Raw genomic sequence first — 22,884 nt, forward strand, 5'->3', positions numbered from 1 at the left:
TGAACTGACCATCGCCGGTGTTGGTGCAGGCTGCTCCGTGTCGACACGGGTTTGAGGAACAGGCATCGATGAAGACCTCACATTGGTCTCCGCTGTATCGCTCACTGCAGTCACAGCGGTAACCATTGAAGAGGTCTACACAAGTGGCTGCATGTTTTAGAGAGAAAGAGTCCACACATATTTTAAGTACAGAATTAAACTTGAGTGAGCATAAGCAGTATCAAATATGAATTTCTTTCATGGAAAAAAAAAATTAACCTTCAGCACAATCTATGTGTGCATAAAATACACTGGAGCAACAAAAAATTAGATTCTCAGCTCATTTTAACATTTCATCTGTCTACACAACAAGAGTTCCTCTTGCAAAAGTGGTTGTGGGCCTAGGTATTTTTCAATTTATTACATATGATCATACCATTGTTACATTTATAAACATAACGAAAAACTTAAGTTTTAAAATTTGACTATTTTTTTCCCACAGTGACTGTTTATTTTTCCCCTTGAAACCTCTTCATGGCATTTACAGATGAATTTTAGTGAGCTGGAAAAATTACATTTCTTGACATCACACTAGATTAACTCTTGTTGCAGGTGCATATTCAAAATGTTTTTTACATTGTATGAGGCAAAAATCTATCTGGCATTGGAAGGGATGAACGAGTAAAGGTACATTACAAAATCTTTGCATTGGTAATCTTTATAAAGGATGATCAGATCTAGGCACTGTACATGCAGTCCTTTGAAAACTATACAAAAAAAAAACCAAACTGGACAGAATCACAAGAATGCTAACAAAATACCTTCATTCAAGCAGGGATTACTTTCGCATTCGTTTATTTCCATCTCACAGTTTTGGCCTTCGTAGCCCGCTGAGCAGTTGCAAAAGTAGGCACCGATGAGGTCGATGCATGGTGCTGAGTTCTGGCAAGGATCACTGGCGCATTCCCTGATTTCAGACTCGCAGCGGACTCCATAGTAACCGAGAGCACAGGTGCAATTGAAGCTGTTGACTAGATCAACGCACTCTCCCCCGAACAGGCACGGGCTGCTGCTGCACTCGTCGATTTCTACGCCACACGTGACGCCCTCGAAGCCCGGAGCGCATTCACAGAAATACCCATCAGGCGCGTCTGTGCAGGTACCCCCGTTCCGGCAGGGATTTGAGGCGCACTCGTCGATGTCGATCTCGCACGTCGTGCCATTGTAGCCCGAGGGGCAGTCACAGTAGAATCCGTTGGGCATGTCGATGCATGGAGCGCCATTAACACAGGGGTCACTGATGCACTCATCCAGATCTGTCTCGCAGAGGGGACCAGTGAAACCCGGCTGACAGAGACACATGTACGTCTGGATTCCGTCCATACACATGGCGCCATTCATGCACTCGTGCATCTCACAATCATCAATGTTGATCCCACAATTGACTCCAGTATAGCCTCCGGTGCAGTTACACTCATATCCATTGACTAGGTCAATACACATCCCATCATTCACGCAGGGTAAGCTCTGGCATTCATCAATATCTGTCTCACACAGCGTTCCTGTGTACCCTGCTACACAGTCGCAGGTAAACCTGTTGAACAAATCATTACAGGTTGCTCCATTCTGGCAGGGTTGGCTGGCACACTCATCAATCTCTCTTTCACACAAAGTTCCTAGGAAGAAAGAAGAGTGACATACACATGTTGAAAGACACATAATCACACACACTGCTGCATGCCAAATTGGCAATTTTCATCATTCATCTCCCTTTAAAAAAAAATAAGATGGTCTGGTGTTTAATAGAGAAGGAAAAGATAAAACATGGTATGCATATCCCTTAAAAACTGTTATAAAATGGGTTCAAGAATGTAGCCAATTGGAAGCGCTGAAATGAGTCACGTGTGCGTGCATTAATTTCTCACTAACACGTTCGGCCTGACGTCACAATGTTTACACTAGCAGTGCGCACTCAATCAGTTGTTACAAGTGCGTCGCGCGCTACTATATGCGCTGTCAATCCTGTAAACAACTTCTAGTTCGGGCTGCCGGCCGGCCTTTCTTGTGTGCATAACATGTGTGGCGTACGTATACTCTTATACGTACAGTAGGCCTACTTATATGTGTGGGATTTCCGAGTGCGACGTGCGTAAATGTTTGGGATGAACATCTTCGGACATCGATTCTTGAGCGAGTGCTACATGTAGCTGACTGGTATTAACCAACAAAGGTACGTGAAAAATGCTGTTAGTTTTCGACCCATTTTATAAAACAAATGATGCACAGGATTATTTCGTGGTGTTAGTGGAGATGCAGCTCACTCTTGGGTATTTACAATGTAGTGCAACATGCACTCGGCTTCGCCTCGTGCATGTTTCACAATTGTAAGTACCCTCGAGTGCGCTACATCTCCACTAACGCACTTTATCCTGTGCATCATTTGTATATAACTAAAGCAAATCTCAATGCTGGCAGTCACATTTAAAAAAGCATGAACAGATGTTTGACTGCAGAAAACTACTTGAAATTGACAGCTGTGACTGATGTGCTACCTTCTTGCAAACTTTCCAACAAAATACCATCATTACATTTGTAGACTTGTATACAGGGAAGATAGCATGTCAACAGAGTATAAAATAATAAGAGTCTTTCCCCTGTAGAGCTGTATACTTGGAAATGTCAAAGGTCATGTACTTTTAGGCGCTTACAAGGCTTAGTAGGATGTAGTAAAAAGCTCACAATCCGTTAGTACTTGCTGGCAGAGAAACTCTTTGGATGTACTTAGTGGTACATTAGTGCATTTCACAAACATGTTCATTTATGTATTTGGTGCATTCCAGAGGACTTGGGAGCAGTGTCTGCGGACCATTGTCACTAAAGTTATCTCTTTCCCCCCTCCCCCTGGTAGCTTCTTGAGTGCACACACACAAAAAAACAACGACATGGTTATGCATCTAGGTAATATTAACTTGTTTGCCCTGCATAGGTCTCCTATATCTTTTTGCACATTATGTGATAATACCAAAGAAAAGTAATGACAGCAATAACAGTAAAGTAATTGTAAAGGGATTACAGTCTGAACTCTATTATCCAGCCCTCTCTCATGCAGACTTCTCTATCATCCAGATGCCTCCAAGCAGTGAGTGCCAGGAAAAAGTGATTTCAAACGCAATTAAAACTCCCACAAACTCATAGAATTTATCTATAATGTTCCAATATTCCCCACAGAAATATGTGATGAATTTTACAGTAGGATATTCCAATTTCATGACTATGATTTTTAGTAGACAAGCAAGGCTTAGTATAAATTACATTTCTGTTGCTATGTACACTACCTACGTAGCTACTACTGGGTTGGCAGCCTACTTGTATTCATTGTTTCCACCATATCTGGCCAAATCGCTTATCTAGATGGGCGGTGGTCCCGACATGGCCAGGTAACAGAGGTTGGACTGTATTGGCATATGGAAAAGTGCATACCCAGTCATGTTCATATCATACTGGCACAGTGATTTCAGTTTACCTTCATAGCCATGCACACATCTGCAGGTGAACTGGAGGATCTGATCCTGACAGGTGGCCCCATTCTGACACGGAGATGAGGCACACTGGTCACCGTCCAGCTCACAGTGGACACCAAACCACGGGCCAGTGCAATTACATTCATAGCCACCAACAAGATTGATGCAGGCTCCTGTCAAAGCAGTGCAAATGCAAAATATTTATCTTTTCATGTAAATCACTTAAAAAACAGAGCCATTGTCACAAACTGTTCAAAGACACAGCTATTCTTTTAATAATAATGGCTGGATGCACTACAGTGAAAGTGGCAAAGAACTATAGAAAGAGATATTTCAAAATTGTAAATCATGAACTGCAAATTAAAAGCTATACCATTCACACAACAATAGAATAAATATTCACATATTCACCATGAGGCAATCAACCTTGATGTCAATTACCAAATACATAAAGACCTCTGTAAGAGCATACTTGTATTTGAAACTTGCAATAAACCACTCTGAGAGCTTTTACTTGGTAAGATGGAACTACATAACACAGCTCTGACCATGAGTACCATTTTGATATGAATCAAATGTGATCATCACTATTACTGTACGTGGTAATCATTTACACTTTCAAAAAACCCCAAAAAACACTAAAGTAAATACATGTATTTTACCTCCATTTTGACAAGGGTCACTGTCACATTCATCTATCAGGTCAATCTCACAGTTGATTCCTGCAAGTCCCTCTGGACAGCTGCATTGATAGCCCAGGACCAGGTCGGTACAGGTGCCTCCATTGAGACAGGGGTTGCTTGCACACTGGTCCCCGTCCAGCTCGCAGTGCACCCCAAAGAAGCCCCCTGTGCAGTTACATTGGTAGCCATCCACCTGGTCTATGCAGCTCCCTATATGAGATTAGAATAACATCGAAGAAAACCTTGATGGGTACAAACATAAAATGCATATAGCAAGCTATGAGCATGAGTGTGTTTGCATCGGTATGAGTTTATGCATGCATACATATGATATGAAAATGATACAATTGTGTATATTGTTGTTGTTATTGTTTTCTCATATTAACGAAGGTGTATCATTTCTATATTGATTAAACAATGACAAATTACACACTTCAGCATACTGTATTTACACTTGTACCATCCTTTGATGTTAAAATTGAGAGAGTAGGTTTCATTACATCTTTGTCAGCGAACATTTACATTTGCATGTAGAACCACTGATAGGTTTGTACTATTACATAATAATACATGCTGTCAGGTCACTTTTGGTTGTAAACAGCAATATGAATATTTGCCTTATGTTCTGCCGAGAAAGACATTCTTCTTCAAACATTAGAGGCACCTTCAAAATCTTGGTATAACGTCTTGAACACACACCTTCACCAGATAGGCCCTACTGGGAAAACAAATGTGAAAGAGTGTAGTCAGTGTTGTTGTTTTTAGTCCTTTACGTGTTGTATTTCATCATATATCATTAGTTAATCACTTTACCATCATATATTTCTGTATGTAAACTTATGAATCATATCATCACTTACCTCCATTCTGACAAGGAAGACTGGCGCATTCATCGATGTTTGTCTCGCAGTCCACGCCCTCGTATCCCATCACACAGGTACAGTTGTAGGACCCGACGAAATCGGAGCACGTGGCTCCGTTCTGGCAGGGACTGCTGCCGCACTCGTCAATCTCCCTTTCACAGTTCGTACCCTCGTAGCCAAGGGTGCAGTTGCACTGGTAACCATTGATTCTGTCCACACACTGGGCCCCGTTAGCACACGGATCAGGCGAGCAATCGTCAATGTTGATTTCACAGTGCACCCCTAGTGTGTAGACAGTGTTGAGTACCATTGGGTGATGTCATCATTACCAGGGAAAATGGTTTGAAACATCCTCACGTAACCACAATATCTGTGAACACAACAGTTGCTAATCATGCTCATACCCAATTCCAACCCACTGCCAGAAGCCTTGTGTAAGAATATTTTGTGTGGAACCAGCACTAAGCTACAAAAAAGATTGTGACATTATCACTTTGGTACACTAAGTGAGGAGATGGATTCCAGAATCTAAATCCATAAAGTTTATGGTAAAATATTGGTTATTAAGCTGCCTGTGTTCCTAGAGTTGTTGTTGTTGTTGTTGTTTTTTTACAGTCTAATTGCCTGTACAATATGCACTGTGTTTCTACGGAAAGCTTTGTAAGGCTACAGTGTTAACATTCCCTTCTTGCATCCCACCGTATGTCTTCTTTAATTTGACTAAGATACATCAACGAAATGATAAATGACTGCAACCAATTTGATTTGAATTTATGCCATACATCACAAGACAGTGTATTTTCCCTTTCTTTTGTTTCCCAACATTCTCATCAATAAAAAAAAAAATCTTTTAAAAATCTCTAAAAACAAAACAAAAACCCAAACAAAACAAGTTGTGAGTTTGGAATCACCATAATTATTTCCACAAGTAATCAAATAAAATCATTTGGATTGGATCTCTCCCAGTTTGATTCTTTGAAGTCTTCTTCAAGGTTGTCATTAACCTGTCGAAGACGAGTCCTAAGAATACTCCGGCAAGTGTCCATGGGTAATGCGTATTATAGCAAAATCAATCCTTCCTCAATGGGTTGAAAAGAAAACTTACCTTCAAAGCCAAGTACACAGGAGCATGTGTAGCCATTGATCAAGTCTGTGCAAGTCCCCCCATTTTGACAAGGGTCACTCGAGCACTCTGTAATTTCTGATTCGCAGCGAAGACCGGTGTAACCTCCAGCACACTGGCACACATAGCGTCCAGCCTGATCATTACACGTAGCACCATTCTGGCAAGGGTCGCTGCTACACTCATTAATGTCTGTTTCACAGTGAGTGCCTGCACAACGTACAGAGAGGGAAAAAAGAACATATGGAAAGTATGAGACACCCAAATTACTCTAGCCAAGGCCAGTTACGCACAACAATCTATTGTTCAGAATAGAATCGCTTTAGTGAAAGCATAATTTATGGCCAGTGGTATACTTTTATGCCTCAGTTTGAAAAAAAAAAAAATCTTTTTCAAGACTTCTAGCCATAAAATTAGCCAGTGAAGACAAGTTTCTGCTTAACTTCTGCATGGACATCTACACGCAATAAACTAGAACTTCAGTGGTTCTATGACACTGTTGTCTGTGACCCCAAAGGCAAATTATCCCTCCACACCCCAAAAGTCACCCCTACGGATAATCATTACAGCTAAGCTTTGGAGGAGAGGGGTATAACATTCATGGAGGAAATAGCTTTGTGCAAACAAAACTGATATTTGGCCTTAATTCTCAAGCACTTGAATGTGGAAAGCCTTACAACAGAATGATTAGTGGAAACTTTCACTTTGCAAGTTCAGTGTACAAAAGTCATAATATCTAGATACTGTAATGGATAATTACACATGCAACATTAACATAATGAATATACATGTATGAAAGAAATGAAACTTTGGTTGGCATATGTGTGTTAATTTTGTCCTTGGTATATGTGCAAAAGCAATGTAATGTGCTCCTTGCATGTGTGTGGCATGCAACGCTGAATCAGTATATGACAGAAAGAATGCAATCAGTGAAAAAAAAAACACTAAGGTAAACATAATTCATTCACATGCTGGTTTGGCAAACATACACATACATCCACCACCGTATCTCATGCATTTTCAATGAATGGAACTCATCAACTGTGAAATTTGCTCAAAACCAGCAACATTTGGTTCATTTTGCATCTCAACAGCATTCACATATATGTGGATTTATATCTCAAAATGAACAAGCCCATAACAGTGGCAATATTGATTATCTCATAACAGCATAACTTAGAAATTACAAAAACAATTCAACTGTCATATCAATTTCTGGGATTTTAGTTTGGTTGAATAACAATATATCATTTTCTGTTGCCTGAAATTGAATTTCATCCAATCATCCAATCAAGTCATATACAACTGTCTTCTATATCTGTAATGCAGTTCTCTTGAAAGACACAAAATTCATATAATGTTAATAGCACAAACAATTAAGAAAACATGTTAAATGCAATGTACATAAATGGCTAGCATTGATGAAAATTAGTAAAAATGGACATTTGAAATCAACATAGATTTATAATTGTAGATTCTGACTGGATACAAGATAATTGTGAAGATGAGACAAAAGATGAAAAAGCAGAGTGACAAAGGCAAAAACGGTGTGAGTTTAGCAAGCATTAATAGTTATTTGCACATGTTGCTAATTTGACCATTACTAATACAGACCGCAAGCATGCTCATAAATATATGATATCATTATGGTAATTATAAACACAATGCGTTAGAAGTAGCCCATGAGACAAACTTTGAAGCCGATGACATAACATGCATTAAATATATCATGTGTTAATGAAAGAGCACATGGACCAAGCCTAACATTGATCACTGCCACGAAAGAGTACAAAGGCACCACTGGAAGTGTTAGGAGCTCACACAAAATGACATGTATGGTTACCACGGATGGGTTTAGTGGCATGCTCTATAAAGACATTTCACCTGTGTATCCGGGAGGACACTCGCATTCATAGAAGTTGATCCTGTCCAAGCATATGGCAAAATTCCTGCACGGGCCACTGGCGCATTCTGGAATGTCGATCTGACATTCATCCCCTTCAAACCCAGGAGGACATAAGCACTGGTACCCATTGAAAAGATCAACGCAGGTTCCATTGTTCTGGCACGGGACACTCTCGCATTCATCTGCCTCTAGTTCGCACAGTTCCCCTGCATAACCAGGGCTGCAGCGGCAGGTGAAACTGTTGTCACCATCGAGACAGAGCGCTCCATTCTGGCATGGATCACTCTCACATTCGTCAATGTTGACTTCGCAGTTGGTGCCCCGAAACCCTTCTGCACAGTTGCACTGATAGCCATTCAAGAGATCATGGCAAGAAGCACCATTCTGACAGGGTTCGCTTTGGCACTCGTCGATCTCAACCTCGCAATGTGCACGTTGGTACCCAGAAGGACAGCTGCAGATGTAACTGTTGGCACTGTCGATGCATGTGGCATTGTTTTGGCATGGATCTGAAAGACACTCGTCTATGTTGACTTCGCAGAAATCTCCAAGAAAACCTGGTCTACACAGGCAAGCAAAGCCTGCAAGGCCTTCCTGGCAGAAGGCCTCATTCTGACAAGGGTTACTAGCACATTCATCAATCTCCCTCTCACAGAGTGACCCAGTGTAGCCAGGCTCACAGGTGCAGGAATATCCATTAATACCATCAACGCATGCTGCTCCATTAAGACATGGCTCAGAATTGCATTCATCAATATCTTCTGCACATAGTCTTCCAGCAAAGCCCGGTGCACACTGGCAGGTGAAACTAGCCAGGGCATCTATACAAGTTGCTGCATTTAAGCAAGGTGCACTTGCGCATTCATCAAGCTCTTCTGCACACAGTGTGCCTGTGTAACCTTCAGGACATAAGCAGAGGAATCCATTGACTTGGTCCTGACAACTTGCTCCATTAACACAAGGTTCACTGATGCACTCATTGATGTTGTCCTCACAGAAGATGCCCTGGAAACCAGCAGCACAGAGACACTGGTAGCCATTCAAGATATCCTGACAGGTGGCGCCATTCTGGCATGGATCAGATTCACACTCATCAGCGTCTAACTCGCAATTATCACCTTCATAACCCATTGGACAGTCGCAGACATAACCAGCAACTGCATCAGTGCAAGATGCACCGTTTTGACATGGGGAACTGCCACATTCATCGATTTCATTGGCACACGTTATCCCAAAGTATCCCGGAGCACAAGAGCAGCGGTATGCATTCACTAGATCTTCGCAGGTGGCCCCATTCTGACAAGGACTACTGGAACACTCATTCACTTCTCGGTCACAGTTTCTACCTGAGTAGCCCGCTTCACACAGGCACTCATATCGCCCAATCAAATCAATGCATGTCCCTTGCAGGCAAGGGTTGGACATGCATTCATCAATTTCATTCTCGCATTGTGGTCCACTGTAGCCAAGTGTACAGTTGCAAGAGTACTGAGCAATCTTGTCTAGACACTCAGCACCATTTTCACAAGGATCGCTGGCACATTCATCGATCTCAGTGTCACAGTTCTCCCCTAAGAATCCATCCAAACAAAGACAGTTATAGCGGTTGATCAAATCCTGGCACTCTGCTCCGTTCCTGCAAGGGGCACTGCTGCATTCGTTGATGTCAATTTCACATCTGCTGCCGAGAAAACCTGGCAGGCATTCACATGTGTAGCCATCCAGAATGTCTGTGCAAGCGGCTCCATTTTGGCATGGATTGCTGGAACACTCATTAATTTCAACTTCGCAGTGAATTCCTGTGTATCCGGGAGCACACGCACAGATGTAGCTAGCCACCTGTTCAAGGCAGGTGCCGCCATTCTGGCAAGGATCGCTTGAACATTCCTGGATGTCATCGCTGCACTCTGAACCCTGGAAGCCCGCTGGGCACAGGCACCTGTAGGAGTTTACCAGGTCGTTGCAGGTTGCCCCATTGGAGCACGGATTACTTGCACATTCATTGATGTTGATCTCACAGTGGGTACCATTGAATCCGGCGAGGCATGAGCAAGAAAAGCCATCGATGCCCTCGTTGCAGGTAGCGCCATTCCGACAGGGGTTGCTGGAACATTCTAGAATATCACTCCCGCAGTTTGCGCCCTGAAAGCCTGGAATGCAGTCACAGGCATATGAATTGACAAGGTCTCTGCATGTGGCACCGTTAAGGCAGGGGTCACTTGAGCACTCATCAAGGTCTGTGCCGCATGTGTTGCCAGTATATCCCGGAAGGCAGATGCACATAAACCCATTCACAAGGTCCAAACAAGCTGCCCCATTTTCACATGGGTCGTGCTCACATTCGTCGATTTCTGTCTCGCAATTTCCCCCTGTGTAACCAGCAACGCAGCTGCACTGATAACCATTAACGACATCAACGCATGAAGCACCGTTTTGGCAGGGACTACTGCTACATTCATCAATATCCATTTGGCAGTCTATTCCCTGGAAGCCAGGAGCACAGACACAGCGGTATCGCCCAATGAGGTCCTCGCAAGTGGCTCCATTCTGGCAAGGGTCACTGTCGCATTCCGGAATATCCACCTCACAGTTGATACCTGAAAATCCATCAGCACAAGAGCAATCATATCTACCAACGAGGTCAGAGCACTGCGCTCCGTTCTGACATGGAGAGCTTGCACACTCATCAAGTTCTGTCTCACAGTGGGTACCTGTGTAACCTTGCAGACATGTGCAAGTGTACATAGCGATTCCCTCGTTGCAAATGGCCTCGTTGCGGCAGGGTTCACTGGCACACTCTAAGATTTCGGTCTCGCATCTGGCACCCATGTAGCCAGGAGCGCAAGCACAGGTGTATCCTGCCACGCGGTCATTACAGGTAGCTCCGTTCTCGCAAGGGTCGCTTGCGCACTCGTCGATCTGACTCTCACAATTGGCACCCTCGTACCCTTCCAGGCACCTGCAAATGTATCCATTGACCTCTTCTTGGCAGGCTGCTCCATTCCTGCAGGGACTGCTGAGGCACTCCAGGACATCTTCCTCACATCGCGATCCCTGAAAGCCGGGAAGACACTCACAGCGGAATCCATTCATGAGGTCAACACAGGTGGCGCCATTCTGGCAGTCGTCGTCCACACAGTCATCAATGTCAGTCTCGCAGTCAACGCCGGCGTAACCTTCCACACAATCACAGACGTAAGCATCAAAGGCATCACGGCAGGTAGCATCATTCTGGCACGGATCACTCTGGCATTCATCGGTTTCGATCTGGCACAGCTCTCCTTCATACCCTGAGACACACTGGCAAAAATACTCATTGATCCGGTCGAGACACGAAGCACCATTTTCGCACGGGTCGCTGCTACATTCATTGATGTCTGTTTCACAGTACTCTCCAGTGAACCCTGGAAAGCAGTTGCACACAAAGCCATTGATAACGTCTACACATGTTGCATCATTGCTGCATGGTAGACTAGCACACTCATCAATTTCCTGCTCGCATGTAGTGTTTGTGAAACCAGGAGCACAGATGCAAATGTAGGCATTGATGTTGTTCTGACATGTTGCTCCATTTTTGCAGGGATTGCTGGAACACTCATCGATATCAACCTCACAATGATCTCCTTCGAATCCTGGCGGGCAGAGGCAGGTGTAACCATTAACTTGGTCCAAACACGTAGCCTCTCCACTGCATGGGTTGCTGGCACAGTCATCAATATTTGTCTCACAATTTATACCTACAGGTAGAAGAAGATATTACACAATGCAAGAATTTCTTTAGAAATTATTTATAAACATAACATAAACATAAGTAAATTTGGTGAGAAGATTTGCTGATGTGTCATTTCATCTATTCAATTTTACTACGTGCGGGAAAAATTTTCTGGCAACAAGCATTTTTTTTTCTCTTCTCTTCAAAATGCCAAAGTAGTACTCACCTTTAAATCAGGAGCTGCCTATGAAACACAATGAATGAAGTCAGTGTGACAAACTGTGAGGGATATCAGGAAATCCATGGTACATCAACTCAGGCATCTTTTGTGCTAAAGACTTGCATTGAAAATTTTTTACAAGAGTTTCCTACAAGAATCTTACAATCTGGAGACTAGATCAATCACAATACCTGTTAAAGTCTACCTACATTGACTTATTATGGTTATTTTGAAGAAATTGCACAGAGGAATACAGCCAAGCTAAATCTACACATTTCGGATAGGACATTGCACCTCACTTTCTTTGGCTTTGATTAAAAAAGAGCAAACTCTATCAGCTGCAATGATTAAAGTTACATTCAAACTAGCCATAATGAAAAAGTAACAGAAATGCAACATACCATGTGTTATTGCGATAGAGTCAAATTTAAAGTTCAAGAGAAACTGATTAAAGCGCTACTACAAGTTTAACTTTTTGTTTCCACTGCAAAATACCTGGAGGTTGAAGCAGCAAGTTTGTCTCTGAAAATAAAGAAAATTCCTACCTAAGCAGCAGTACAAATTCTTGTAAACTGTGACACTAATGATGGGCTTACCCTTGCAAGTGCATGACAATGAAAGGAATTCCGTTCATGGATTGTTGTCACTGACAAAAATATTTTCGGCTCTTTTTGCCAGAATATCTGTGATTTAGCCCATTTGTAAACCTTTGGGCTTAAAGGACAATTCCACCTTCACATACATTAGGATTGAGAGAATGCAGCAATATTAGTTGAACACATCAGTGAAAGTTTGAGGTAAATCGGACAATCCGTTCAAAAGTTATGAATATTTTAAGTATCTGCGCAGTCACTGCTGGATGAGAAGACTACTACAGTGCATGATGTCACATGCATACAACTATTTAGGGAAAATAAAAAGAGAATTTCACAGAACTTTACTTTTTGAATAAAGTGCACATTTCTTCGACTTGCTACTGATGTATATGTTAAGGGTAATATTTTTCCCTCTGCCCTCTGAAAGAGAGAAGTCGAGTGTTATTTTGTTTTGCGAGAAAAATGGAAATATGTTGAATTTTCTTTATTCTTTCTTTATATCGTTGTACTCATGTGACATCACAAACTTACTTAGTCTTTTCATCCAGCTGTGACTGAGCAGAAACTTCAAAAATTCATAACTTTTGAACGGATTGTCCGATTTTCCTCAAACTCTCACTGATGTGTTCTACTAATATTGCTGCATTCACTCAACCCACATGTCTCTGAAGGTGAACTTGTCCTTTAATATCAGGCAAGTAGGAGCAATAGTTGCTTTTGGCATTCTAGTATTTCCAAAGAGAACTTACAACTACTGCAAGGCATAAGTGTCAGACTGTCTAATGCTACTGACTTATCTGCAACGATATACAACTGCCTCTATAAGGTGCGATACATAGATTGAAGGTGCAGCGTGTAAGCTGTCAAGAATGAAATTGAAACTACAATGTGTACACTACTGAAAAGGAGATGTCACACAGAACATTGAGATAGACTATGCGAGTAAAGTCTCTATCAATATGAGTATGATGTGCAATGATCTGCCATATTCCTATGGAAATGGTATTAAATCAGCCATTGAAACTGACTCTGTCTAAATCACTTTCGAACGTATGGCAGTCGCAACACTAGATTCGTTCATCCCCCACATACCGGAAAAGCCCTCCACACATTCACAGGTATAAGACATGATGCCATCGACGCACGTTGCACCATTCTGACAGGGAGCTGCCTCGCATTGGTCGCCGTCTTCATCGCAATTAGTCCCAAACCATCCCCCGCTGCAGGCACAGGTGTAGCGGCTGATGCCATTAATGCAAGTTGCTGTAGGGAACAAACAGAGCATACATACCAGTAGTTTGTTACGATCAGACCTATAGGACCCTGATTGGTTGATAAGCTGACTGATCACTGGTCCAACTTCAGATGCAACTTTACTTACAACAATCAAGCACTCACATTTGCTGGAGATTTTGCAGTTGCGTTCCCAAAAAGCAAGAGCATAGGTCAGTTACCTTCTCCTATGAAGACATTCAATCATGTTTATTTATCAATTTATGCATTCTTTCATCCATTCATTCTTTCATTCATTCATCCATCCATCTATCCACCCATCCATTCATTCATTCATTCATTCATTCATTCATTCATTCATTCATTCATTCATTTGTTCGTTCATTCATTCATTCATTCATTCATTCATTCATTCATTCATTCATTCATTCATTCATTCATTCATTCATTAATTAATTAATTCATTCATTCATTCATTCATTCATTCATTCACTTCCTCATTCACAATGTGACCTTGCTTCTAGAGTTCATTTTATGGATGGGGGTCTCAAAGTAAAAGGGAAGCCACAGTAGTTTGTTTGAATTCAAGACTACAATATATCATAAATTTTTTGGTGCTTCAACAAAAATTAGACAGCTGTAAAAAGGTACAGTGTAAGTAAGGATATGTCAAATAAATCTGCAGAAAATCTTTCCTGTCGTTTTTATTCTAGTTATTGAAAATTAAGGATATGTCAAATAAAGCTGCAGAAAATCTTTCCTGTCGTGTTTATTCTAGTTATTGAAAATTATTTATCTTTGGGCTTTTTTTTTTGTAACCTCTTTTCTGCGAGAGACAGCGTGGGAACATTATCATATCTCTTATGCTTGTTAATATTATGATTATTCTTTGGTGTGTGTGTGTGTGTGTGTGGTGTGTATGTGTGTGTGCGCGCATGTGTGTGTATGTGAGTGTGTGTGTGTGTGTGCGCACGTGTGTGTGAGTATGTGAGTGTGTGTGTGTGTGTGTGTGTATGTGTGTGTGTGTGTGTGTGTGTGTGTGTGTGTGTGTGAGTGTGTATGTGTATGTGTATGTGTGTATGTGAGTGTGTGTGTGTGAGTGAGAGATTGGGTGGATATGAGTACTCTACTGTCATGTGCTCCCTTTGAAAAGAGTGACATGTATGCCGGCATTTATGCCAATATGAATTCTAATGCTCAGTCCAGATTTGTTTTTCTTTGTCTTTCTCTGCAGTCTTCTCGCCAAAGGAGTTGCAAAGTGAATTTTAGAACATGAATTTTATATTGTTAATAATTAACTATTCATCTGATTTGATATTTTAATTACTGCAGCTGACTTGGATTTTATACTGATGACAATTCATTGTAATGACCGAATTTTTGTTTGTATTTTTATGTTTTATCTCAGGACCTTGATGAAAAACAGCTCATGCTGATCAAGCTATCCTGAATAAATATGTTTCAATAAAATAAATAAAATAAATAAAATAAATAAAATAAAATAACAGTGATTTGAGTTATATTTAGGGTTCCAATGTGCCTGTAATGAGAATGTGCTCAAACTCAGAAGAAAACTATCTCATACCTGCATTCTGGCACGGATCACTGCTGCACTCGTCAAATTCATCCACTTCGCAGTTGGGGCCCACACTGCCAAGAATACAGACACACTGGTAGGCCTGTACGTGATCAAGACAGGTGGCTCCGTTCTGGCAGGGGTTGCTGGCACACTGGTCCCCGTCCTCTTCGCAGTTGACCCCCGAGAATCCGGCCACACACTGGCAACTGTAGCCATTTATCAGATCCGTGCATCCAGCTAGGATAGGACAGAACATACAAGTACAACGTACCATAAAATCATTATTACGGAATTCAATCCCAAGCAGAGTATCACAGGCCACTTGCATCTTTGAAAGGATGCCTTATCATGAAAAATGTAGCAAAGTTACGCTAGTATCAGCAACTGAATGGTTTCTCCTTGAATACAAATGCAGAGCTTCTGCAAAATATACACCAAGCCATGGACAATTACCCAATCAATCCTTTGCTGCAAAGCTGTACAACCTTTGATGGGAAAATATGGTGCATCATATTTAATAGTGTCTATCATCCACCATGCACTAACACCCATATGTTGAAGTGTTCTGCTTGTGCAGTTTGCTGCCAGTTTCCATAAATAGACATCAATACACCTGACTGGTATGTCATTTGAATCTGGGAGTAATGTTACAGGGTTAGGATCCGGGCGCATTGCACTCTCTGATTTCAACTAAAGGTCAAGGGTTTGATATCTGCAACAGTAATCTGATCTTTAAGCACAAAACTTTGAATCTACATTATTTGTCTCTATCTGGGTATAATAATGACACTCAAGTGGGAACAGAATCTTATAGTTGTTGGATTTTTCCTGTCTGCATGGCAAAAACAAAAAGAAAAGAAAAGAAATAGAAAATGATGACCTGGCAGAAACATTCCTAAGAGATCAGTGTGAGTGCACTGTACACTGTATACGTACTGCTTTGATTTCAGTGACAAAGAGTGTAACGCATAGCAAGGAATTATCACTACACATATTACTGTGTTTTCCAGCTCTGGGGCGGATCCAGAAATTCTGTAAAAGGGAGGTGCCTTTGCAAAATTAAAGGGGAGCGCACCCCCCTCCATTTTCTTTCTTTTTCTTTCTTTTGTTTTAACTAAAAATAAAGAGGGGGCACGCGCCCGGTGTGCCCCCTCTGGATCGCCAATGCAGCTTGAGCTTGTTTTAAAAGCCTTAGTTCTATTAAAAATAAACATCTGCTTAAAAAAAGAATCAGTCCTGAATAGCAGTTCCTTTCTTTCTTTAATAACCTTCAATCACTAATCATGCCAGAATGCCACATGGTGTCTTCCATTTGCATCTAGATCCATCATCTCGTACATCCAGTCGACACAAAGTGCACTTTGTATTTACAAAAGTGCTTTCATATCAACTACTGTACTTTCTCTCTAAGTAAGACCAGGGGCCTGCTGCATGAAATGTTTTACCCGAGAAAAACTCTGGTAAGAACTGAAAACTCGGGTTAGTATGATTCTGCAATTGATTTTAAAACAGAAAAGAACTTTGTTAAAAAGGTCTCCTGAGTTTTCTCAGGTAAAAAATTCTATGCAACAAGCCCAAGCTATATAGCTATGCTATTGAATTACCTCCATTTTTGCATGGTGTGCTGGCACACTCGTCCGCGTTCACCTCGCAATGCTGCCCTTCGTATCCAGGGGGACACTGACAGAAGTATCCAGCCACGCGATCCTCGCACGAGGCCCCATTCTGGCACGGATTGGGGTCGCACTCGTCGATCTCGAAGCTGCACAGGGTGCCATAGTAGCCCGGAGCACAGTCGCAGGTGAAGGAACCGGCATCGCTGCGACAGGTGGCGCCATTGGCACACGGAAGACTGGCACATGCTCCAATGACAGTTTCACACCTCTCACCTGCATAGAGCAAATTTAAAACACATCAACTCGAATTTTGTCTTTCTTTTGAAATTTACAGAAAAAGTAATCAATGAGCACAGAAAAGAAATTATCTTAGGACCCAGATCACTCTTATCTGCAGTAAGTGGATGTCCAATGAGAGTGGGGTGTTCAATACGTCCATTGGAGAGAAGTTTCGCACTTACAAAAGAGCATTACTGTAGTCACATTTTTTAACGTGTTTAACAGTTACAGTGTTCACACACAGAGATAAGTCTCCTTGCCTTTCTACTTCCACAGACAATCCAGAGAACAGCTGCATCAAAAACTCTGTAGTACGGATCAAATCCATAATTCTCAGTATGCAAAAGTATACTTATATTTAATATGCACACACCATTGTGAATGTGATTACAAGGTCAAGCTAGGCAAAAACCTTGATAATGAAAAACAGCTCCAGACCGTAATTGGCTGCACTTGATTTGAGACAATTGTTTAGGAGAAATGTAATCCAAGTTTGCATTCAGACTTGAACATGACTATGTTCTTTTAGCATGAGACATGTATTGAATACATTTTGCACACAAATTCAGTACCAAAAGTGTGAAAGCCTTTTGAGTCACACTGGCAATTACAATCGCAAACTTAAATGATGAAATTTTGGGATTTGTTGCTTTTTTGTTGTTGTTGCAGAAATAGGACAGGTACAGTCATATGACCATTGGTTACAATACCTTGAAACCCTGCAGCACAGATACATGTGGCAATATTCCCCACTTCTTCACAGGTTGCTCCATTTTCACATCCAAGTAGGTCACAAGGCTCTACAGGAGTTGTCTGATCTGATGGCACCAAAGTTGTTCCAACTGCTGGAAGTGTGGTCACTAATAAAGTATTTGCTGAAGTGCTCGATAAAGTTGTAGTGGTTTCTGACAGCACAGTTGTGGCTGCAGTAGTCCGCATCTGAGTGGTTGATGCAGTCGTTGCGGGATGCGTAGTGAGTGCGCCTTGCGTGGTAGTTGGCGGTACCGTGGTGATCTGTGGTTGCGTTGTTGTCACTGAGGTTGTTGCTGCAGTTGTCAGTGGTTCTGTGGTTTCTGCGGTTGGGCTTGTTGTGCCAGTGGGAGGGAGTGTGGTGAGAACAGTTTCACATTGGTTGCCAATTGTGTTGGCAGGACAGGTGCAGTTGTAGTAAGCCACATTGCTGCTACTTCTGTCCGTTGCAAGGCAAGTACCACCATTCAAGCATGGGTCACTATCGCAGGCTGAAACTACAAATAATAAATGAAAAATGGCAAACAAAACAAAAGAAGATATCATCAGAAATCAAGCTGACATAAATGTTACTTTTCAAAAAAAAAATGGAAAAAAAATGAAAATATACAATATACAGCAAATATGTGTCACCATTTGAACCTAATGAGTATTGAGAATAAATCAAAAATTCTCAGCACTCAACCAACCATGTTTTTAATAATGGAACTACATCAATGATAAAATGTTGGCATTAATTTATTTCCATTTCAAGTTTTTCAACTACCATACACTCTTTGACATTTCTAGAATTTGTAGCCAAATATGATTCAACTGTGCACAAATTATACTTGTACATGTATATGAAATTAGGTTGTGTGTACGAGGAGATAACAATGGCGGCTTTACCATGTAACTTGCTCCCCAGCAGCATAAAGATTCAATCCATTGTTTGGTTGGACATGGCTACCACAAAGTTTTCCTGGATAATGTCAACAATGCTTCTTTATTATTATTATCATTATTATTATTACTATTATTTATTTATTTATTTATTATTATTATTATAATTATTATTATCATTGTTATTATTATTATTAATTATTATCATTATTATCATTATTATCACCATTATTATTATTATCATATTTCTATCTAACTGTGAACAGTTGATTACTTAAGGTCAAATGAAATTTCATTGGAGAGCACTATAGGAACATAAAGAAAAGATTATTTTTACCAATAAGCATGGGTCAATGCGATCAACTGATTTTAAATGGTCCATTGTATGGAAGTTGCTTCTAGATGGCACACAAACATGTGTACTATACAATATACACATAATCAATAACATACAATGTAATTGTGAGATGACTGGCCTAGCTGTTTTGAATGTGACTGACAACAAAACAACTGTTTCACAGAAAAATATGACACTAAATAATGTTAATGATATACTTACTCTTCTTCTTTTCTGATCTGAGTGTTAGCATTGATCTTCCAGACAGCTCTGCCATTATCAATATCATTAACCCAGCATTGTCAGTACTCACAGATACACCTAGGTTGAGAAGGAGACTGGGGTTGGGGTAAAAATATCTCGTCCAAGGATGTACAAAATATAAGCATATGTGCTGTCAAGATTCAAACTTGGGAGATCAGTCTGAAAGAAGAACTTCGCCTCCTAAGTTTGGTCTTAATATCTACGATACTGCCCCTTTCCTGTTTGTTTAACCTCAATACTCTTTTATATGCTTGACATCTCATACATTGAGTATGCTTTTCCTTTAAGAAACTCATCATAGATGTAGTACTTTGCTCACCAGCGGCATTGCAAGTGGCCTCTGTCTCATCAGAACCATCAGGACAGTCCTGGTGGCCATCACAGAGGAAGAAAGAGAAGATGCAGCTCCCATCAGCACACTGCACTTGGTTTATGATCAGAGAGCAGGATTGAGCTGGAGTGGAGGGAAATGATTCAACATGAAAAAAATTAGTAAATAGATCAAGAGAAACTATTTTACCGTACTTCTCTGGGTATCGTTTAGTTATTGCAAATACTTTGCTATGAGTGTATATGACTAGAATCTAGATCTACTCAAATTATGGTTATTCAGAGCAGTAAATAAGGCAGATGAGTTAGATCCAATTCAGCCGAACTTGTGGTGTCTGCATGATTGATGGTTCACCCTGGTTTCAAGACTGTACTAGCTCCACGGTTTTTACCATTGTTTACATTAAAGATAAATAGCCAGGTGATGCAGAATTGATGAAATCCGATACTAATATACAATTCACACTTTACAGGGAGTAGTAAGTTAGTAGAAAACATAACATACAGGCCGCACAGTGCAGTTCTGCCACTACACTATAGCACAGAGGTAGAGCACTGCAGTTGTTGTTTGTCATTGTTTAAATACCTGTTGTCATCTTTTCTTGGTTGTGGGCAATTCCTGAAACAACCTCAAACTTAACTCAAAATGAAAATGTGCCCCAACACAGGCAAACGAGACTGCAGCAGTTTGTTTACCCTAATTTTGATATGATACTGGTTTCTGCCTTAAATAATGTTGTATTTATAACTCGAGTGCACATACCTTTGATCGGTGGAGTGACGATCCAGAGAAGGACCACCACAGCCAGATACAACAGCACACCAATACGCATGGGTGGGACTGAGCCTTTCATCTTCACCAAAACGGCGTCACTGGTAGCTAGGCGAAGGATGACGCTTTCTAATCACCTCAGCAGGAATTTGACCTCACTTCTGCGTCAGGACGGTAACATCTTTGAGTGAATTTGTTCCTCAATCCGCCTGACCTTACAGTAAAATCACAAAACTTGAAGAAAAGAATACTAGGCTCGAGTACGATGTCCAACGTCAGATATTACGGGGAAAATTACGACACGCTGGACTGCTTCAGCAGACGGAATTTGAAAAATCGATGGCAGGTGGAATGCACCCAACGATTTTTGAGGTTATCAAAATGACTAATCGCTTATGGAAAGCCTATACAAATTCTCCGCGTTTAAAGGGAAACGCCCAATGAGCATGGTCTTTCCCGACTATTATTGCGCCTGCCTCTATTATTGTGTTGTCGATTTGAATTTTGTTTAGATTGCTGTTTTCTCGTAGATCAGATTGATCCAGCCATAAGCGAAATGGTCTAAAATTGGTCTAAGGACTGTCGATTACAAGAAACTAATAACAGTGTTAACACCCTGTAGATGATAAAACGACAAAGAAATATAAAGAGAATCATAATATACCTTGAGATAGATAGATAGACAGCTCAATAGATAGATAATTAGATACATAGATAGAATAGATAGACATATCTCAATAGACCTATAATTAGATAGATAGATAGATAAATAGATAGATGGATAGACAGATACATAGAGATAGACAGCTCAATAGATAGATAATGAGATAGATGGATAGATATAGATACATATAGATACATGGATAGATAGATAGATAGATAGATAGATAGATAGATAGATAGATAGATAGATAGATAGATAGATAGCCCATAGATAGATAGGTATAGGTAGATAGATAGATAAATAGATAGATAGATAGATCAGATAGATAGATAGATAGATAGATAGATAGATTAATAGATAGATAGATGGATCATAGAGATAGACAGCTCAATGGATAGATAATGAAATAGACAGATAGATAGATAGATAAATACATGTAGATAGATAGACAGATGATAAAGATTGATTGATTGATTGATTGATTGATTGATTGATTGATTCATAGATAGAGAGAAGAAGCGAGATGAAGAGAAAATTAGGTACTGAAATAGATTCACTGAGATGAATGAATGGCCAATAAAGAAATGAAAGAATGGAAAATACATTCATTCAAAAATTAATGAATGTACATGTTAAAATGAATCAAAAAAGGAAGCTATCACACTTTGTAATCAGGAACGTGGTGGATGGAAAACACAGCATGATGCCCCATTTCAATAACTTTTCCTTTGCAGAAGCGTTAAGGGCCACTTTATATACGTTCCAATATTATTGTTGGGGTTATAGCCACTAATTCCCCAAATATTCGAAAACCAAAATGTCACCTATATACCCGGAAATGAAGTGGCCCACATCTCTACAAGCTTGCCTATACGATCTCTCTTTTCCAATATGTACAATGATTTTGATCAATAATGGTTTCATATAATTCAGTATGACATCGTATATAGTAATAACTATATTTATGTTTATACTATTTTGTATTCGCTACATTTTAAATATATAATTGGAAGAATGTGCTGTTGGAAATAAAATTGATTTGAATTTGATTGAGTCGAATAAGATTTGGTGTTCAGCGCGTCATCGACATTGAATACATAAACAACCTATTTACCAAAAAAAAACAAGAATAAAAAGCCTAATTTAAAATCAGGAATCAACTCAACTGCACCCCCTGAAATTAAGAAAGTGATCGAGCAAAGGCTGGCCCTCTTCCCCCGAGAGTTACCACTATACTGGTTAGCTGCCGTTTGCCCAAACAAAGGTCTCTTTCAAATTGTAACAAAAGACGCTGTTACATTATACAGTCAGGAGGTCGTTAAAACCCACGCAGTCGTGTCGTCATCTTTCGCTTGCCAGTGTTGTTACTAGTATTATAGACCTATACACTTCGCTGGAATGATAGGCCTTATGTATTCCCGTCATGTAACAAAACACTGAAATGCACATACACACACTGATACGTTGACTTTAAGATTCTCTTTCTCTTTGTAATTTCAACCCGCAGTCATGTAATGTTTTGCTTCTGATGTTACATCAGAAGATGGGGGGGGGGGGGGGGGGGGGGGGGAGGGG

At 40.6% G+C, this 22,884-nt stretch overlaps 1 protein-coding gene across 1 annotated transcript; it reads right to left on the minus strand.

Moving 5' to 3' along the window:
- Positions 1-952: 952 nt before the first annotated feature.
- Positions 953-20,885, minus strand: LOC139741495 (uncharacterized). The gene is made up of 13 exons (XM_071652078.1): positions 20,637-20,885; positions 19,863-19,997; positions 18,021-18,557; positions 17,020-17,304; positions 15,422-15,652; positions 13,696-13,866; positions 8,054-11,812; positions 6,152-6,379; positions 5,044-5,328; positions 4,163-4,393; positions 3,503-3,673; positions 1,025-1,655; positions 953-968 (listed from the first exon to the last, which is right to left on the minus strand). Exons 1-13 carry the CDS (start codon positions 20,725-20,727, stop codon positions 953-955), a joined length of 6,771 nt encoding a protein of 2,256 aa, XP_071508179.1. The 5' UTR covers positions 20,728-20,885.
- Positions 20,886-22,884: the final 1,999 nt, after the last annotated feature.

The sequence above is a fragment of the Diadema antillarum genome, unplaced genomic scaffold, assembly GCF_040938485.1.
Source record: "Diadema antillarum isolate AM-2024a unplaced genomic scaffold, OU_Dant_1.0 seq00000932_RagTag, whole genome shotgun sequence".
NCBI lineage: Eukaryota > Metazoa > Echinodermata > Echinoidea > Diadematoida > Diadematidae > Diadema > Diadema antillarum.